Consider the following 20007-nt stretch of genomic DNA (forward strand, 5'->3'; position numbering starts at 1 on the left):
TTTCATTTTTTTTTTATGGGCTTCCACCTCTGTCGCAAGGTGCCAGGGAAAGCTTTCTCTTCAATTTTTTTGTCTTTGAATGCACTGAGGCATTTGGAAGGTCAGGTAGACATTGAGGTAATGGTTTTCTTTGTAAGAACTGTTTTCTTCTCTAGAATCATGACATCTTGAAGGGTGAAAAGGAAGGAGCAAAGGTGAAAATTGCTGAATAATATACACGTCAATAGTTACTTTCAGAACTTGAGGATATTTTCCCTTCTGAAGCAGCTGCTTTGAAACTCGTTTTAACACTTAACTAGCCAGTATTAACAGCTAGCTGCTGAGTAGTACCAGAGGGTACTGAAGTAGCACTTCAGTTCTCATATACTTGTTCTATGCAGAATGTGTACATACACTGACGTCAGAAAAGGCAACTTGAAGTTAATATCACAATTTCTGATGGGAAATCTTGTTTCCCGTGTTTTAATCTTTATAATGCTATATCACTAAAGTTAGGTAAAAAGCCTGCATGTTACAACTAATCAGAATGTTTGTAAAGTTTCATAGTTGATATTTTTCATTAATAACTTCCCTTAATTTAAGTGAAGGTTTGGGGGTTTCTTTCCAAAATGCAATCAAATATGGTGCTCTTGGTGCTGCACTCAGCTTCTTCTGTCCCAGTTACCTGCAGCTTTACAGCAATTTCTTTACCATTTGCATGTTTTTGTAAAAGTCTGTGACCTTATTAATTGGCCAATTAAATTTTTCGTGTGTGTATATATAGTACTGAGCACACTGACTTGTATAGCAATACAGTTGTAATTCCTCAAAATACACACTTGCCATGTATAATTGCAGGAGAAAGGGAGCTCTTTTTTTTTTTAAGTGAACTATACACCTTATTAAGCTGAGGAGAGATATATTTAGCCTTGAGCTCATCTGTGATCATTGTTTTGTCATCAGTTTAATTAACCAAGGAATATTTTTTTTTTCCTACAGATTTAAACAGACTAAATATCTGATCACTTAGTCATCTGGAATCTGGTAGTGGAAAAAAAAAAGTTTAGAATTCTGAAGGGTTTATATCCTATCAGTGTAGTATTGATAGTATTACTAAGAAAATGTCTGGATCATTTGTATTTCGTGCCTTTTCCCTCTGTCAGTGGCAACCATACCTCAGTACTATACATCAGACTCAATCACCTGTATGAATCCAGTTCTGTTTCATTTGCAGCCTTGCTTTGCATCTAAATTCCTCTCTTTTTCAGTGACAATAGAGATTGTTCAGAACTGAAAAAGATTCTATACACTGTAACACTAGAATGTAAAGCTAAAAACTGTGCATAAACAGGATTTACCTTTCACTTACGTAGGACCCACAAATTAAATTGCGGGTTAAATATATTTGCATTTGTCAAGATGAGAATCCTGCATTTAAAAAAAATCTCCTGATGTGTCCTCTCTGACACAGAAATCTTGTGTTTCAGTGCCTGACTAATCTCTGCCTTGCTGATGCTTTTGAATGAGCTTTTTATATGAAAGCTCTACTAATCCTTGTACTTACTGTTTGAATGTTTGCTACAGGAAGCGAGCAGCTGCAAAGCATCTAATAGAGCGCTACTACCACCAGTTAACTGAGGGCTGTGGAAATGAAGCCTGCACGAATGAATTTTGTGCTTCCTGTCCAACTTTTCTCCGTATGGATAACAATGCAGCAGCCATTAAGGCCCTCGAGCTTTATAAGATTAATGCAAAACTCTGTGATCCTCATCCCTCCAAGAAAGGAACGAGCTCAGCTTACCTAGAAAACAATTCCAAAGGTGCCCATAACAATTCCTGCACTGACAGAAAAATGAACAAGAAGGAAATGCAAGGCCCAAGAGATGACTTTAAAGGTAAGATGTTATTTTAGAATTTTCCTAAAATAAAATAATTTAATATGCACAAGTATAACCCTGTAGAATTCACTGTGGTGGTGTTCTACTGATGACTTCAGTAAAATACAATGCAGGCAATGAAATATTTTACTGTGGATTCTGAAAAATGGCTTGATTAATGCTGAACACTGATTCCAAATCTGGATCTTTATCAAATCTCTGTTAAGATTCATGTGCATTTGTTGTTTTCTAAGATTACTGGCTTTGCGAATATGGAGAGGTTTTTTAAATGTTGTTGTATGACTGCTTTAGTTTTGCTTATTTTGTAACTCTTATGTAGTTAATGAGTTAGATAAAGTATAACTTTTATAATTCTGAATTCTATATTAAGAAAATTAATAGAGGAACAAAAAATGATATACAGTGGATGATGGGCAGTACATTTACCAAACTAAAAAAGTTTAAGCAAAGTGATTTCTAAGCCAGTGCACAAAAGTGAAATACTGTTCTGTATGTCTTTTCTAACTTCTGTTTAGCTTTTCTGACTTTCTTGTAGTATGTATTTACTGTTTAATAATAATCTTGGTTGTCACCAAAACCTGTGGTGCAAATGGAAATCACAAGCTAAATGAAATCAAAGCCATTAACCTTTGAGCAGACCGTTTTTAAGTATTGTTGCAATAAATGGTATAAACACAGAACTTCAGATTCTTTCAGTTTAGCTAAAGAAGGTGAAACTGCTTACTGCAAAGAATTAAAAAGCCCCACAGAATCAGCAATAAAACATAACACTGTTATAAGAGACCTAAGATGCTCCAGTCAATACCTGCATCAGTTTGTTCTTTATCTGATGCAAGGTTAAATTTGTCCCCAAATTATTTATGACCTGAGTAAGCAAGGAGGCAAACAGTATGGAAAGGAAAGGGGAGTCGGTGTACCGTTAGATGGGCAAGAGGCACATTATGTCTTTTGTGCTTTGTCCCTTGATTTTGTGTATTTTTAATGGAGATGCGTACATACAGAATTTATCTCCTTCCCTCTGACCCTGCTGTCCTCTCTCCCCAATATAGATATCTAAGAGTCTTCTCAAACTGTCTCCAGAGACAGTCTGTTGTGTAAAATAATGACTCAGACTTCATCTGTCACAGCATCGCAAGTATTGACCTGTCTTTGTAGCTGTATAGACAAAGAGCATTAATGCATTCTTAAAGACCTTTGAGACTCTTGGTTACCTTCTGGAATTGGATGATGTCTAAGGAGTGTGGTACACTGAAAGTCTTTAAGGTTCATCTACAGCAACAGTTACTGGGAAAACTGCAGTTATGTTTAAGAAAGCCAAGGAACAGTATGTGTAGCTTGCTTTTATGCTTGACATAGGATTGAAAATTCTAAATAAATTGAAAGAAATGTCCTTCAGAAAGAATTGTTTGAATTACTTTTCTGTAGTGCTAAGCTCTAAGACTATTGGGAAAACTTACCTGGGTCCATTGTCAGCATCTCAGTAATATCTTAGATGGCAGTCCAAAAAGAGGAAGCAAATACAGAAATTGCAAATATATGAAAAGCAAAGGTTACAGATGTAGTCATATATATGAGAACACCATTTCAAAATCAATGTTATAATTACCTGGGAAGCTATTTTCAACTGATCACAAAAACATTAAATTGGGAACAGAGAATGTCAGTGGACAGGCAGTGAGCACACAATCGTAACAAAGCTTCCCTAAGAGATAATGAAAATATTATTAATAAGTTTGCTAATTAGGGAGTGTGTTGGTGAGATATAGATCACATGCAACCTTTTTCTCACTTAAGAATTACTGCTAAAGCTTGATTTTGTGGATGGATTCATCATGAAGTATTACTGAGAACAAGGTCTGAGAGGAGATAAGTTTACTTTGCTGGATCACTTAGTAGCAGTAGAAAGGGTAAGAGGAGAGGGCATGTAAAAGCTTACATGTTCAGACACAACTCAGCAAAAATTTACTTGAGTTAGAAGAATGCTTCACTTAACGTTTTGTCTTTCTGCAGCTGTTCTAATTGCTGTAAAGTAAAAATGGGGCAGACCCTTATGGCAGCTCAATTAGAGGATGGTCACAGGATATGACTCAAAACTTAATGAAACTGCTGATGGTAATACTAAATGTTTTAACTGGAAATAGTACATGGTTAACTCCTTAAATACTAAAACCTTTGAAAGATTGACTGGGGTATTCCTGCTGTAAGTATGGACATCTGAAATGTGTTGTCCTGTTAGCGTCAACTTTTGCTGATAATTCTTATGCTATGAATAACGTCTGCAGTCCAGAGTCAGTGAACTTGGTGCTGTGGCTCTCATTTTGAGGAGCTATGGTGTGTAACAGCATCTGTATTGGCAGTTACACTTCTTTTAGGCAGGTTTGCTTCTTGAGCATGCATTAGGGCAGATAAAAATAGGAGATGTTGCACAAAGCTTGAATCGTTTCATAATATTTTAAATGCTGTTGTTTCTTTAAGAGGACAGATTTTAATTTTGAAGCTTTTTCACTGTCTTCAGATTGGTTAGAAGTCAACCTCAGCAGCATGACATAAGCTTAATCTTTCCTGTGTTATATGTGCTCTAAAAATGGCTTGGGGCTCTGTGGAAAATCAATGGGTTGTCTGTCTTTGCATCATTTAGTTTGTATTTTTTAACTGAACGATTGCTTGGAATGAATGTTAGTGTAGGCAATCACATTTCAAAATACTTTTAACATATAACTGTCTTTATTAAAATGATACACTTCCTTCTTTCTGCAGGGGTACTTGTGCCAGCATTGTTGGTGAACACAGTGCTGTGATGTGTGTGGTTTTAGATCTCCAGAGATGCTGTTAAACAGATTCAGTTTTAGCTCTAAATTATGTGTCAGTTCAGAAGAATCTGCTTAACCTAGAACACCTTTTCGGGGTCTGATCATGTGGTAATCCTACTCCAAATAATCACTTGATGTGAAAGCATCTGTGGATTCTCTTTGAGAAGTAGCATAGAAAGCTATAAATAATGTTTTCTCCTTCTCTTTTCTAAAGAGAAAGGAAGATTCCAAATAACAAATGGACCACCAGATGACTTCATATCAGGGGTCTGCAGGTACAGGGGAACAGACAGGTATTTGGAGCCCATGCAGATGATATATGTAAAGCAGCTTGTTCATCTGAATAGCACATTGATGAGTATACTCAAGTTGTTTATCTGTGAGGCCTGATGTACAAAGAAATAACCCATATGCCCAACTGAGTGTGTAATTTAGAGGGCAGTGTAAATTTCTGAGCATGTTTTTGGGAGGATTTTCAGGCATCAGTTTTTATACTAAACAGTTGCAGAAAGCATTAAAGATAGAAATAAGAAATCTTACTTTCCCATTAATATACAAAACAAATTACTGAATTCTTTCTTCAAGACCTGTTTTTAAGGTTTTTAAGCGGGGGGGGGGGGGGGGGGGGCGCGCGGGGCGCGCGGCACAGTGTATGAAGTCCATATGCTATGTTTGAAAAGAGGTTGATACAGTTTACTTTGTGTATAGTTGCTTGCACATTAACTATGCAGATTTACCAGAAGACTCATTAAATCCTTTAAACATCTTACTGATTGATTTAATTGCTCTTGTTCAGATGATAGAATACTGTTAACTTCCAAATACAGTTAATTGGCTGCAAAACACTTTTACCATTGAGCATGTTCTCTGGTCAACATCTATGAATAATGTATTTTACAAAATCATAATGAATGAAATCATGTTTCTTCATGCTAATGAAATTATAAAGTATGTCTTGAATTTATCCAGCATTGACACTGTTTTTCCAGTGTTAATGATGATACGATACACAGATGTCTTGAGCAAATTAGAAGTATTTTTTAAATTTTTAACTTAATGAAATTAATATGTTATGTTTTTATAGATGTAACTTTTCTAACAGAAGACAAGATATATGAAATTCTTGAACTATGTCGAGAGAAAGAGGATTATTCCCCTTTAATCCGGGTGATCGGGAGAGTATTTTCTAGTGCTGAAGCATTGGTACAGAGTTTCCGAAAAGCCAAGCAGCACACCAAGGAGGAGCTCAAGTCCCTTCAAGGAAAGGATGAAGACAAAGATGAAGATGAAAAGGAAAAAGCTGCCTGTTCGGCTGCTGCTATGGAAGAAGATTCAGGTGCATCGTCATCTTCATCGTCAAGAATAGGTGATAACACGCAGGGAGATAATAACCTCCAAAAACTAGGCCCGGATGAAGTGTCTGTAGATATTGAAGCAGTCAGACGGGTCTATGATAGATTACTTTCTAATGAAAAAATAGAAACTGCCTTTTTAAATGCACTCGTGTACTTGTCACCTAATGTGGAATGTGACTTGACTTACCATAATGTGTACTCTCGGGATCCTAACTATCTGAATTTGTTTATTATCGTTATGGAGAATGGCAATCTTCATAGCCCAGAATATCTGGAAATGGCTCTACCATTGTTTTGCAAAGCAATGAGCAAACTACCCCTTGCAGCTCAAGCAAAACTGGTCAGATTGTGGTCTAAGTACAGAGCAGACCAGATTCGGAGAATGATGGAAACATTTCAGCAGCTTATTACTTACAAAGTCATAAGCAACGAGTTCAATAGTCGTAACCTAGTGAATGATGATGATGCTGTTGTTGCTGCTTCAAAGTGCTTGAAAATGGTTTACTATGCAAATGTAGTAGGAGGGGATGTGGACACAGATCATAATGAGGAAGAAGATGAAGAACCTATCCCAGAATCAAGTGAACTAACTCTTCAAGAGCTGTTGGGTGAGGAAAGAAGAAATAAAAAAGGTCCTCGTGTGGACCCACTGGAAACTGAACTTGGTGTTAAAACTATAGATTGCAGAAAACCACTTATCCCTTTTGAAGAATTTATTAATGAACCACTGAATGATGTTCTAGAAATGGACAAAGACTACACTTTCTTCAAAGTAGAAACAGAAAATAAATTCTCTTTTATGACCTGCCCCTTCATATTGAATGCTGTTACCAAGAACCTGGGATTGTATTATGACAATAGAATCCGGATGTACAGTGAAAGACGCATAACTGTGCTCTACAGCTTAGTTCAAGGACAGCAGCTCAACCCCTATTTGCGACTTAAAGTGAGACGTGATCACATCATAGATGATGCGCTCGTCCGGGTAAGTCACACAGTAACATGGATTTTAAGTTTGTTGGTTCTGTCTAGTTCAAACTATGTGGGCTTTGACTGACTGAAGAGGACTGCATGCAAGTGCGGTGTTTTATTTACTACGTCTACCCTAGAAGAAACTCAAATAGTTGTACCATATTAAGTTTGAATTCTAAGTATGCTGCTGGAGATTTGTATGTTCAGTGGAGTTAATTCTACTCGGGGCGGTTGCAGACTTAAATGTTTTAAGGTGCCAAATAGTTCTTATTCCCTTTAAGAATCTTAATAGATTTTGTGCTGTTAACAGCTCTTAATGGTGAGAATGACCAACTTCTGTTACTTTGTCCTCTGGAGTGTTTTGGATTATCTTCTCATAGTAGGGTTTTCTAGGTGGAGGTAGGAATTGTTTCAGTTGTGGGCTCTTCATGTGGACTTCTGAACTCGCAGATACAAAATGTGTGGAGTGCCTGCATGATAAGTGGAACATCATTTCTCTAAGCATTGTTGCAATTTGGTGCAAATATGATATAACTGAGAAAGGAGAAGACAGACCTGTTGGTACCTAAGAACTGTGAGAGCAGCCTGTTTCTGAATATGCTGGCTTTCTAAAGTAAAATTGAAAGCCATTTTTTGACACATCTTTGGAAGATGGGAATTATACAAGATACGAACTATACAGAGTATTTCACAGTAAACTTTTTTACAAAAATGTTCTTTAATTTTAGGACTCTTTTTTTCCTTAAAGGTGTTATTTTTCTGTGTTCTGCTATTAAAGCACAGCAACGCTCACAAAATTTTAGATTTAACCATGGCTTTACAACTTGTTGCTGAAGAGCCAGGCAGGTGTTTGGAGAGACTGTGGGGAAAGGACCTGGTTTTGCCTCTCAGCTCAGCTGTTACTTTTAGTTAAATCTTGTGACTTTTAACTGCTACTGAAGTTTAATTGTGAGAGCCCTAAACAAGCTCCCGCCTTGATTTTTCTTTGTACCTATGAACTTCCAGATGGGTTAGCTGCTTCATGGGAATTGCTGATGATACGACTTAGGAAGGAAAACATTTGTCTCCAGTACCAATAGGACAAATAAAATTGTGTTGTAGAAATGGGTTGTGTCTGTAAAGCCAACCTTAGGCAAATGAGGAATGCACTGTTTTAAGATTAAAGTGTACTATGTACAGTTTTCTAATTCTCAAGAATTTGTAATTTCACTGTCTATCAGACTTACAGTTGTATCCAGTTATGTTTTGTTACATTAGTGTGGTGGAGTTTATTTCCTTGACTGTTCAGCTTTGGGATATGTAAAAGAGGGACGGTACTATCTGTTTAGGAGAGGGTGGGCTAAAAAACCTTAAGAGCTTGGTTTTAGGGAAGTGTTTAATGTCAGTTCCAGCAGAGAGGAAGCAGACCTTCCTCCTCATGATGATGATGGGAAGGAAAAACTGTAAATACTAAAAAGGGCGTTCTTCCACATACTGCTTGTTGTGGAAGGAAGTTGAAATCTTTGAGGACAAAAAAATGTTTAGTGTTGCTTAGAAAGCTCACAGGTGACATCAAGTTGGTGCAGCTGCTGTATCACAGTGGTGCCACAGCAGTCACCACTGTGCACACTCTTGGGCTGTTGGAAACCTACATAGTTTAAATTAGTATGTTTGAGCTTAATCTGATTTAAACTGTGATGCACTTGCAGCAGCCCTTGCACAGCCTAGCAGTCTATGAGTACATGCCTGGGTAGTTGCCATGGATCCTCTTAGGGCTGTTAATTTAAGCTGTCAGAACATGCTAATTTATGGTGATCTGACTCTGTCAACCCCCCCCCCAGGAGAGTAAGAATTTAAAACTGTTTATTCTGAGACAGAAATTAAAGAAAAAAGATAAAATTGTTCCAAATACAAGTCTGAGCTGAACTGCAGTGTTAGTCAACGAGACCATGTGCAGCTCAGGCATTTCTCAAAAGTGGAAAATAGATTATGTTCAGTAAAACGGAGATGAGTGAAGAGTCACCATCCTAACTGGAGAAAGGGAGTATGTGCCACTTCAAAAATACAACAAAGTAGCTGTTGTGAGATGACGTGGACTTAAAGACATTTGTGTTGATAAATGTATGTAGTGGGTACAGAAGTCACCTTTTAACTATTGATGTGTTTTAACTGATGATGTAAAGTATCAGTGCTCAGGGAATAGATTTTAAATACTCCTGAGGAATTGTTAGGAGTTAAGGAAGGAACAGATGGAACAATTCAGTCTCTCTTGTTTACTATGGTTTGCTTATGTCTCTTTCATTTGTCTCTTCTCACTTTAATGTCAAAAAGGATGCAATAGAAATAAATTTGGAGAGTTCAGAGTCTCTTCAGGGAGATTGCAAGTCCTTTTAATGGTAAAAAAGTGACGGAGAGCGCATAAAAGATGGCATGGCTAATTTGGACTGGTTTTCTCAACTAGTAGTACCCAGTCATATTATCAGGATGCAGGCTTAACATAAGCAAAAAGACATATTTTGTCCACACTGTGTATCTTAAAATTATGGATGTCTTTACCCAGAATTTGTAGCTCATCATGAAAGAAAGATCTGTCAAAAGGTAATGACAGGGCATTTTGATGTGACCCAAACAGAAACCTGAGGAAGTCTAAGATGCAAGTCTGCTGTTAATTGGGGAAGTATTGTAGGGAAAATACTGTTCCACAGGGTCATCTTGCCTCTTTCTTCATGAAGCAAGCGCCTGATCTGTGTAAAATTGCATGCTACTGCTACAGGGACTTCCTGTAACAGCTTGGGAAGTGATTTTAGTAACTTTGACAATTTGTTTCCATTTCTTGATTGTGTGAAACAGGTCTGGAGGAAGATCTTCAGTCTTTTGTCCTAATCCTTAAATAACTTGCTTTATCTCTGATTATAGTCAAAGATGGGTACCATGTGCTTCTGTAGCAGCACTAGCAGCATTAAACCTAAGTGAAAGCTACATTGTATGAGTTTGCATCAGTGATGGTTGCAGTTTAGGGTGCAGTATGGAACTTTGGAAGGGTCTCACTGAAAGCTATCACAAAGGTCTTGCCAGGGTGATAGTCTTCGGTAGTAAAAGCACATTCTTAGAATCTGTTCAGTGGCAAAATGTTTCCAAATATGCTTACATTACAGGTAAGTAATTATGATTACAAATATTTTTACCTTTGAATTGCCCTTTATTTTTATTTCTGTGGTTCTTAAAGCCTTGTTTGAATTATAAGTAATAATTACATATGTCACTAGACCTGTGTCTTTACAAAACGTCGGTGCAGACTTTTTTTGACTGTATATGGAATAACTCTTAACTTCCTGATAAAAGCATTTTCAGAAATATTGATTAAAATGAGGTTGAGATGATCTTACTCATATTTTCCATATTGATGTTAGATATTTTTCAAGCCAATGTAATGACCAGCCTTCATAATTTCTTCTTGCAAATGGACAAAGTACTGGTCTTTCTTTGCTAATTAGACAAGCTAATTAAGGTATCACCAAGCTGCTTTTCTCTTATCAATACTTAATATTTAAACTTTTAGAATTCGTATGTACATCTTCCCACTTTTTGGACTTCACTAAAACAAATGTGAGCACTGGTAAGTGATGATTTTTTTTAATTATTCCTGGAGGATTTTTTCTCTTATTGAGAATTTGAATCAGTAACTTTTAAATAACTTTGAAGCAATAACTTGTTTGAAGTTGCTTATTATGAGAATCTTAGTTCACCCTAGAGCCACATACATGTAAGCAAAAAATATTATTTACGGATTCATTGTTCAGTTTCTTTGCATGCATGAAACTTGCATCTGAAACTTATTTTTCATTTTTTTTATTGAAGTGGACTTTAATGAAACATGCTTTCTTTGTATTATATACTTATTGTATATTTATTTTTATGTATGTTGGTCTGAAAAGTCACCGGAGCGGGCAGGAGATTTTGGAACTGGTGAAGTGCTAGTCCCCACTTTTATTAAGGTACCCTTATATTTCGGAGGTGGTAGCTCAGTTTACAGTTGAAAGCAGTTAACATGCATTTTGGAGGCTTAATGCGTTTAAGAGGTTAGCTCTACTCCTCCTGAGTCATGTTACATGGATGTGGTAGCAACGAAAGTCAGTTTATCCTTAAATCCCTTCTTCTGCCTCTTCATCCCCCAGCAGATGTTTCTTTCATCCCCTTCCTCTGAGTTTACTTTTCCCACCCCCATGCCCCAGACTGTATGTGGATTTATTCTCAGGTAGCAGTGATTTAAAGGATATGAGTACAACACACAAGTTCTACAAGTGAAAATGTGGTGGATTCCTTCAGCAGAGTCTGGCTGGTACTTAGTTGCAAATTAGAAACTCACTGTGGTAAATTTCACATTGGATGTAGACAGCTGGCAGGCAGCAAGCTTCTCTTGCTTGTAAATGAGACTGCTGAATAGATCGATGTTCAAAAACTCTTATGTGGCAACCAAAGCCAGTAGGCAGATTCTCTCATAGTATATTAGCAACAAAGTACTTCAGGAGCTTTGAGGTTCTCTTAGACTAAATTGATGATCATGTGTGTTCATTTGAAAATCTCGACACTGTGTCCCTTGGTTGCATGCAGAGTATGTGTGACTCTGTTGATGCATGCAAGCTCTGCTGGCAAGTGTATGCATGAACCATAGAATACAGTTTGAGAGGATGCTTCTTAAGTCACTTTAAATACTACTTCACATGTCATTTTGCAGAAAAACGTAGTGACCAACATGTGATGATGTGTCACTGGTACTTTCAAACTTGAAGTAGTTGTGTTCATGTCACTTCTGCCTTCTAGTGTAGTGTGAATGTGTTAAACTTCTGTAACATTGCTAGAACTTGAGGGGGGGCGGGGGTGGATCATTTTTAATTGAATAGAGATTACTTCAGTTACTGTCAGCTTTAAGAAGGTAGACAAACTCTGGTGTTACATTAAGCTTTTAAACATTGTCACAGTTCTGTTAGTCAGTGGAAGATTCCAGTCTTTCAGGAAAGCACAGTGTTGTTCCATAAGCAAAGTACATCATACAGTCTCTTAATGCTGTTGCACAAGACTATGTCTCAGCCAACAAAATACAGCTATTCTTTTCAGCATCCTATCTCAGCTTTCAGCTTTTCAATTTATAGATGATCAATTTTTGCTGCTGCTACACACATGCTTTACACATGCTTCTTGAGAAGTCCCTGGAAAATTTAATGACTTCATCATCTGCTTGGCCAGTCAAACCATTATGACAGAAAATGTATTGGCTCCTAAAACTTTGGGAATTCACACACACACATAGATCGGGTTTACCGAGCAGCATCTGTGTTGACATGACTGAGACAACTCTGATTATTTAAAAAAAACACAAACAACCTTAAACAGAAGTTCATATTTCCTTGCTATAGAAACACTGCTGCAGTTCTACTAAAATTCATGCCCCTCTACTGTTATGACTAACGCTGTGTTTTCCACGGAGTTCTGGTTTTCTTGTGAAGCATCAGTGCTAAGATATAGATGTTCAAAGGAGCAGCTAAACCCACAACCTTCAGTTGAGCAGCTTGGGAACGTTGTCCTGTTTATAGAATCTACTTCAAAGAACATTAGACTTTGACTCAAAGTACTGGCTTTCTGGTAATCCTTTATCTGACTCGCTTACAGACATCCAGCGCACCATTCAAATCTACTCAGTCAACATTTGCTCAGCTAGGAATGTGCCCTTCCCGTTTTTTGTATACTGCTTTTCTTTTACATCACTCATTGCAGCGTAGTTTTCAGCCAAAAAAATAATTTGAAAATAATTTTAATTACTTCATATGTATAAATATTAGCCACTCTCCTTATACTAAGTGTATTCCTATGACACAAGAAAGTCTTTATACTATGACAAAGGGTTGCTGTCCCAAAAGAAATGGAGAGGCAATATTTGCTTTCTCAGAACTCATCAAAATTCATAAACCTTACAAAATAGTAAATTGCCGATGGTAAATACTACAAAGCCAATGAAGTCATGACTGGGGAGAAGAAAAGAAAGCTTTAGTGTCAGTTGTAAGTAGAAGGGATTCAAATAGAATGTATAACCTGTACTTATGGTCTTAAAATAAATGCTAATTTTTGTTTTTAAAAAGTCTCAGTTGTATTTGGAACATTGCTTAAGCTCCATTTTCTTCTTGGATAGGAGGAAAAATTTTTATAGGTCTATAAGATGCATAATTTCATGATTCACATGAAAGGCAAGATGCAAAACTACACTGTTGTGGAAATCATGTGATGGAAAGACTGGGGAAGAGCAGGACTACTGCAGCATGTTTTTGCTGCAGAAGTATTCTTGATAAAATACAGTGAATTTCAAAGAGTAAATGTTATTTGGTGGTCTTAGGGCAAAAATAGTTCATTGCAAATGATGTACAATAAATACTGAATATTTATATGTAGTACATAACTAAATTTTCCAGATAATATTGTAATTTAGTAAATTAGCTAATCTAACTTGCATTCATTATTGGAATCTTCATGGCTTGCCTCCATTTTTTTAACTGAGCTTTATATTCTGCTGTGTTACACTCTATTTCCCTCATACTTGTTTTCAGTACCAGTTAGTGCAGTTCTTTCTCCACATAATTCTCTTGCATGAGGAGCTTCAAAGTCTTCAAACATGTTACGCTGACTGCCTTAGGTCTGTCACCCATCTACCCCTGCTATGCTGCTTGAAAGATGGCTAACTTGGCAGTTACCAGGAAAAAATGTATCTTACTGGTGGTGTCACTTTATGAGTTGGTGTCGTCATTGCTGGCTTTATCCTCTGTTCTGTTCCTGTTTTCCTTTATACTTCTGTAGTAAAATTCTGGTACATAAAGAATGGATTGGCATGTGTGTCTGGGTAAGGTAGGGTAGTGAAATAAAAATAAATGGTAAGTGCGGTTTGCACTAGCACAAATTTAGAGGCAAATCTCACTAGTGATACGGTCTTGGAGGATTGTACAGATCCATCTGTGCCTTTACTGCTGTTGAGATTTCTTTGCCATATAGTAAGTTTAACGTAATCATGCTGCACAGGTTTAACCAACATTTATGCTTTTAAGCAGCGTATTTCTTCTCACCTGCAAAATGTTGCTGCATTTTGATTTACTGAAAGGATACATTTTTGTTGGAAGAAAGTGAAAGACCTGTAATGGCCTTTATATAGACATGAGACCCTTTCCTATGAAATGTCACAACTTCTGTTTTACCTTAACTGAACTTGCGCTTTCATGGAAGCAATGTGGTAGAAGACCTGTTTAAAGGCACTGAAGAAATAAGAGCAAGAGATTTCTGAGATCTTTCATTAAGGTCAAGAGGAATGGGGATGGATTCAATTAATATATTAGCATGGGTTTATTCTGGTGCAGGGGCATTCCTCAGCTCTTTGTTCGTGACATGCAACTGCTAGTCAGAGGCTTGTCTTCTGTATTCCACTGTAAATGATCACAAAAAGGATCTGAAAACGTATCTGTGTAGTGCCTTCACAAAACCATTTGTTGTCAGACATGTAGATCAGACTGCAGTCTCTTTTCATTGTCAGATGAATTTAATTAAAAGTAATTAAAGTAATACATCTTGGTTTCTTACTGTTTTCTGAGAATTTTGTGCTGCACGATGCTAACTTGTTTAAAGTAAGTGCTTAAAAGAGTAGAAATGGAGAAGGCTAACAGATCAGATCTGTTAGCCAGTTTCTTGCTGCATTAATTCCCAAATTCTAATACATGCTTAGACTGATTTAGCATTACTGTTGGTTTCTGATATTTTACTATTGTAACTTAAACTTGCTTTCTTCTTAGGTGTGGAGGCTAGTTTTGATTTTGGTATTTGATACTCAATTGACTCTTCTAGTAACAGATTTACTAATGAAATACTTATGTCTGTTCACTCAATAGCTAGAGATGATTGCCATGGAAAATCCTGCAGACTTGAAGAAGCAATTGTATGTTGAATTTGAAGGAGAGCAAGGGGTAGATGAAGGAGGTGTTTCCAAAGAATTTTTTCAACTGGTTGTGGAAGAAATCTTCAATCCAGATATTGGTACGTGTTCTAATAATTTACTAACGTATGAGATTTTTCCCACGAAAGGTTGGACCAGATGATCTTTTAAGATCCCTTCCAACCTGGGCTGTTCTATGTTTATGCAGTGCCTGCCTGTATCTACTGCTGCTTCTCTGAAGCTCTTGGTTTCTTGGTGATCATGAGTACTTGACCCATTTGAGGCTCACTATGTCATAATCAGTCATCCTCCTGAGGAGGAACGATGAGAGGAATAACTGTATAGTTAGTGAAAGCTACCATTGCTTGTGTAGATAAAAATCAGTAGTATAGGGTTTCTTTGCAGGGTTCCTTTGTTTGTTCTCTCACCTTTCTCCTCGCTTTGCTTTGTGATTAGCTTCTAGAATTAGTAATCATACCAAAGAGGAAGAGCTTCTGCAATAAAACCAGAGTAGGACTATGGTGAGTTTTTGAGTTATTTCCTCCCCTTCCTCCAGCTTAAAAGATCTGACAGTTTCAGTTCTTCTAATGATTTCATCTAAGAAGGGTACAGATCCAAAGTATGGCAGTAATGTCAAATTTGATTGTAGTTGGTTAAGAATTAGCAGTAATTTCATATATTGGAGACAGTTTTATACTTGTGTTTAAACAGTCACATTTCCATCTTTTTTTTTTCTTCCCTTGCTCCCTGTACCAGTCTTTTATGCTTCCATCTTTACACATGAAAGGACATTGCTGCTATTAATATGCATTTTGTCTGCTGTTCTGAAAAGATTAAGATTTTTAAAATACTTCGAGTTAGAGTAGAAACGAGACCTACCAGGATCCTATGCTTCATAGTTTGTGAAATATGATTCACCTTGTAGTTCCTGTAATGGCTTCCATTGAAGAAGCTCAACAGCTTATGGCCTTTAGTTAATTTGGGTTTTGAACTGTGTAAAACATCGAACTGTTCTAAAAAAGGAAAGCTGTTGATTTTGTAGCTTAGAAGATTGGTGAAGAAACACAGAAATTCATTTTGACTGTGTTAAAGAGGAAGTCCCCAGAACTGGTAACAGAATTTAGCATTTCCCCTTCACTGCACACCAGTCAGTTCTTGTAACAAGTGATACAGATCCATAGACAAGTCTTACTCTAATAACCACTATAGACTTGGAGAGATTTGGAATCTGAATTAGCAAGGTTACTTGGAATAAATTAGTGTGGCAAAAAAAGGAAGTCTTAGTACTTGGAATGATGAAGTTGTATTTCCAATGTGAAATACGTTTCTGACCTGAGTTGTGTGGGATGCCTATGCTGAAATACTCCTATTTAGTAACTGAAGTCTGATTCAGCTAAGATCCAGCCAGTGTATATATGCTCCCTGTGTGTAAAGATGGGTAATAGGATGTGCGTGCATGTTTTAAATTTTACTTCTGTATTCAAAATACAAAAACGTATGTATGCTTTTTGTATTCATATCAACTTTGAAAAAGAAAGGCATAAATGTGTAAAAGCAGAAAATGTAGTTTGCATTCACAGTTTTTTCTTTTGCACCTATTAATACACACTGCTGTATAACAGTTCACACACCATATATACCAAGTGTGACTTTTGATTTGTAAACACTTTATTTACCAGATAAAATGAAGGAAATCCTTTAAATGGAATTTAAAATGTCTGTCCTCTGATGGGTATGGAGTGATGTTTATTGCTGTAATAGTTTCTTTACCGTTACATTTCAAGTGTTTTCATATTAAACTACCTTAAAGTTTTACTCAAAGGGGGCAATAACTCAGATGAAATATTAGATTTAGTACCAACAGTCACCACAGCAAAAGGGAAGAAGGAATAACTTCATGTAATATTCCTAGCTACGCTATACAATTGTTTTCCCCTTATTGCAGCTTCTAGTTTCTTCCAGAATTTTACTATGATTTTGATGTACTTTAGTATTAATTTTGGTCAGTGAATAAAATACTGTATTTCATATTAGAGTTACCAGTTGTGGGTCTGAGTAAACTGTTAGTCTTTCATCATTAGACATTTGATGCAGTTTTTTGTTTTGACTGTTTAATTCTTCCATCATCTTTCAGAAAGTACAACTCATTGCTTTTATTGTGCCAGTAATCCATAAGTTACTTCAGTCAATGCAGAAAATGGAATGCAGGCTTCTGTTTAATGTTTCTCCTATATATGCTTGTGTTGCTCATCCATTTTTGATTTCCAGTTTGCCTTACCTGATGTCTTAGTCTGTGTGCTCCCCTAATAGCTGACCCTGACCTAGTACCTTACTGAGATAAATAATCTTGAACTTTGGGGAATAGACAGAGTCTCTGAATAGGTTTGCAGTTAATTTCCTTACATTGAATGAGAATTCAGGCTTTTATCTCTTGGCTGAAGATGAGATCTTATTTTCAGTCTTGGGAGTAATTTTGTGGCTCAGTTCATGTTGCTTTGTAATCAATTTGTACATCTCCATAGGCTGTAAACAACCGTATCATTTAAGAGCTGACAAGATAAATCCTTGTGGCAAATGTGTTTGAGAACACAAACTACATGCATCTAACTTCTGGTGTGTTGGAAGGGAAGGAGCTTGCCACTTTTCCTTAGGTGCTGCCTGGAAATCGTGAGAGTTAGCTGTACAAGCAACGTGTCACCGGGACTATACTTGTCCAGGGTGGGCTCTCTCTTTCCCCTTAAGTCTGTTGGGTTTTTCATTTGCCTTGCTTTCAGTATCTAGTTAGGCAAGAAATGGATTTGACTGTGGGACTCATTTAAATAGCTTTTTTGCCTGTACACAAACTCTGGTTTCATAAACAAGAGCTAATCTAGTGGCTTGCTACAGTGGCTTTACTATTGTAAAGGACTCCTTGCCCTTCTCTTGTCTGTACAGTCCTATCTGCTCACTCCACTTCCTGGCGTGTGCCGGTTCAGCTGTTGGTTGAAGGTTTTTGTGAAGGTACTCAGCTTGTGAACTTGGCAGGACGTTGCTCATCTGAAATAGTGAGCTGAATCAGATGAAGGGATGGCGAGGGGGGGGGGAAGCAAAACCTTTCCCTTTCAACAGTGACAAGCTGTTAAAATTGCAACCCCTCCTGTGAAACAACAGTCCCATGTTATATTTTCGCCTCAAGCTACGATGTGTGTGATAGCTGCAACAACAGGGGCCCTGCTGGGTACTTTTAAACAAACAATCTGTTGGGCATCTTAACTCTTAAAATCATATGTGATGGTTAATCCCTGCTTGATCATCATAGCTTCCAGTTAATAAGGCTGCATCTAGTCCTGTTCCTTTGCTAGAACTGGCCTGAAAAAAACCTTTGAGGAAAGGCTATAACTTTGTAGTAATTGGAGTTCTTCAGGATTATTTCATCCATGTGGTTTTTGATTGTGGTCTTTTCTTGCGCTCTTGTATTTATCAAAGTTACAATCTATGCTGACAACGTGTTGCTACTTCCTCAGTAATGAAAGGGGATGAACAGTTGTGTATGTACAGCATCAGTGGGTGTTGCAGGATGTCCTGCATACTTTGTGGTAATTTGAGTAGCACTATGTTGAGCAGCTCCAATTACCCTAAGGTAAGTAGCTTCTCTTTGCCATTAAATTCAGTATAACGTTAAGTTAAACATGTTTTAGAGGCACTCTAATGCAAATAGGTTTATAATGTATGTTTTATGTGTCATTTTTATTGAAATGTAACCATATTTAACATCTTTTTTTAATGTTACAGGGATGTTCACATATGATGAATCTACAAAACTGTTCTGGTTTAATCCGTCCTCTTTTGAAACTGAGGGTCAGTTTACGCTGATTGGCATAGTACTTGGTCTGGCTATTTACAATAACTGTATACTGGATGTACATTTCCCCATGGTCGTCTACAGGAAGCTAATGGGCAAAAAAGGAACTTTCCGTGATCTGGCAGACTCTCATCCTGTAAGTTAATTATGTTCTTTGAGTTTATTAATGCATGTTTCATGCAATAACTTAATATAGACTTAAATTAAACACCAAGATCACTGTCAAATTTGGAGTGAAATAACCAGTGATGTGTGTGAAGAGTCTGTATTTGTTAAATTCATAAAACAATAAAAACTCTATCTCATTTGGAAGAGGCAGAACTGGCAAGTCATCAAATAGGGCTGGGTATCAATCAAGCTTTGTTCTGTTTTTTTACATACTGCCTAAATTGCTTAATACTATTAAGCATAAATTAGTATTAGTAGTATATTCTCAAAGAGACTTCTGAAATTAGGCTGTTGATACCTATTTGCAGAAGTAGATTTCTATGAAAAATGTGAAATTGATTGGAGACATGCAAAGGTGTGATGTTTATACTGGTTTTTTGTCTAAAGCAAGACAGATGAGGCAGTTCACGAGTATCCCTACAGTTTGGGTGCAGCGATTGGTGTCAGTCTTCCCCTGCCCCTCCCCAGCCAAGTGGCTATACAGAAACACTAAGCTGTGCACATGCTTTAGTAGGCAGAGCATAGAAGCATGTGTGCAGGATGTCTTGGCCCTGCTCCATCTTCAGAGATCACCAGTAGCTTTCCCTCATGCTAGCTAGTATGAGTTATTAGTGTGCTTCGTTTCAAATCGTGGGGCATTTCCCTTTTCATAAGTAGTTAAGCAAAACCTTCAGCTGTTCGGAAAAGATGAGTAAAATGACACTGTTTAAAAAGAACTCGCCTGTCATTTTTGTATAATCTGAAAATGAAGCATGTGTGATCAAAAAGGGTTATCCAGTCTGCTTTGGATGGCTACATACAACAGTATGCCAGTTTTGACTAGTTTATCAGTAAAATGATGTTGAGAAATACACAGTGCTCCCAGTTGCCTGTAATTTTTATTACATACTCAAAACCTTTTATGACAGGAAAAGTGGATTTATTTCTGTGGAACAAGGCAGTCAAGTAACCTTTGAATTTTTCTCCCCTACTCTTATGTGTCTCCTCTGACACCTACACTGACTTCTTTTAAAATAATCCTATTTAAACTCTTTGTATTCTA

General features: G+C 37.1%; 1 protein-coding gene across 12 annotated transcripts in view; it reads left to right on the forward strand.

The window, feature by feature from the left end:
* Nucleotides 1-20007, forward strand: part of UBE3A (ubiquitin protein ligase E3A) — a 54487-nt gene that overhangs the window by 30581 nt on the left and 3899 nt on the right. For all 12 annotated transcript variants that reach the window (XM_055801379.1, XM_055801382.1, XM_055801388.1 and 9 more), the window contains 4 exons: nt 1564-1874; nt 5772-7027; nt 14913-15057; nt 18728-18933. In XM_055801379.1, coding sequence (XP_055657354.1) covers nt 1564-1874; nt 5772-7027; nt 14913-15057; nt 18728-18933 — 1918 coding nt within the window. The remainder of the gene's footprint in view (nt 1-1563; nt 1875-5771; nt 7028-14912; nt 15058-18727; nt 18934-20007) is intronic.

Source organism: Falco peregrinus, chromosome 4, assembly GCF_023634155.1.
Source record: "Falco peregrinus isolate bFalPer1 chromosome 4, bFalPer1.pri, whole genome shotgun sequence".
NCBI lineage: Eukaryota > Metazoa > Chordata > Aves > Falconiformes > Falconidae > Falco > Falco peregrinus.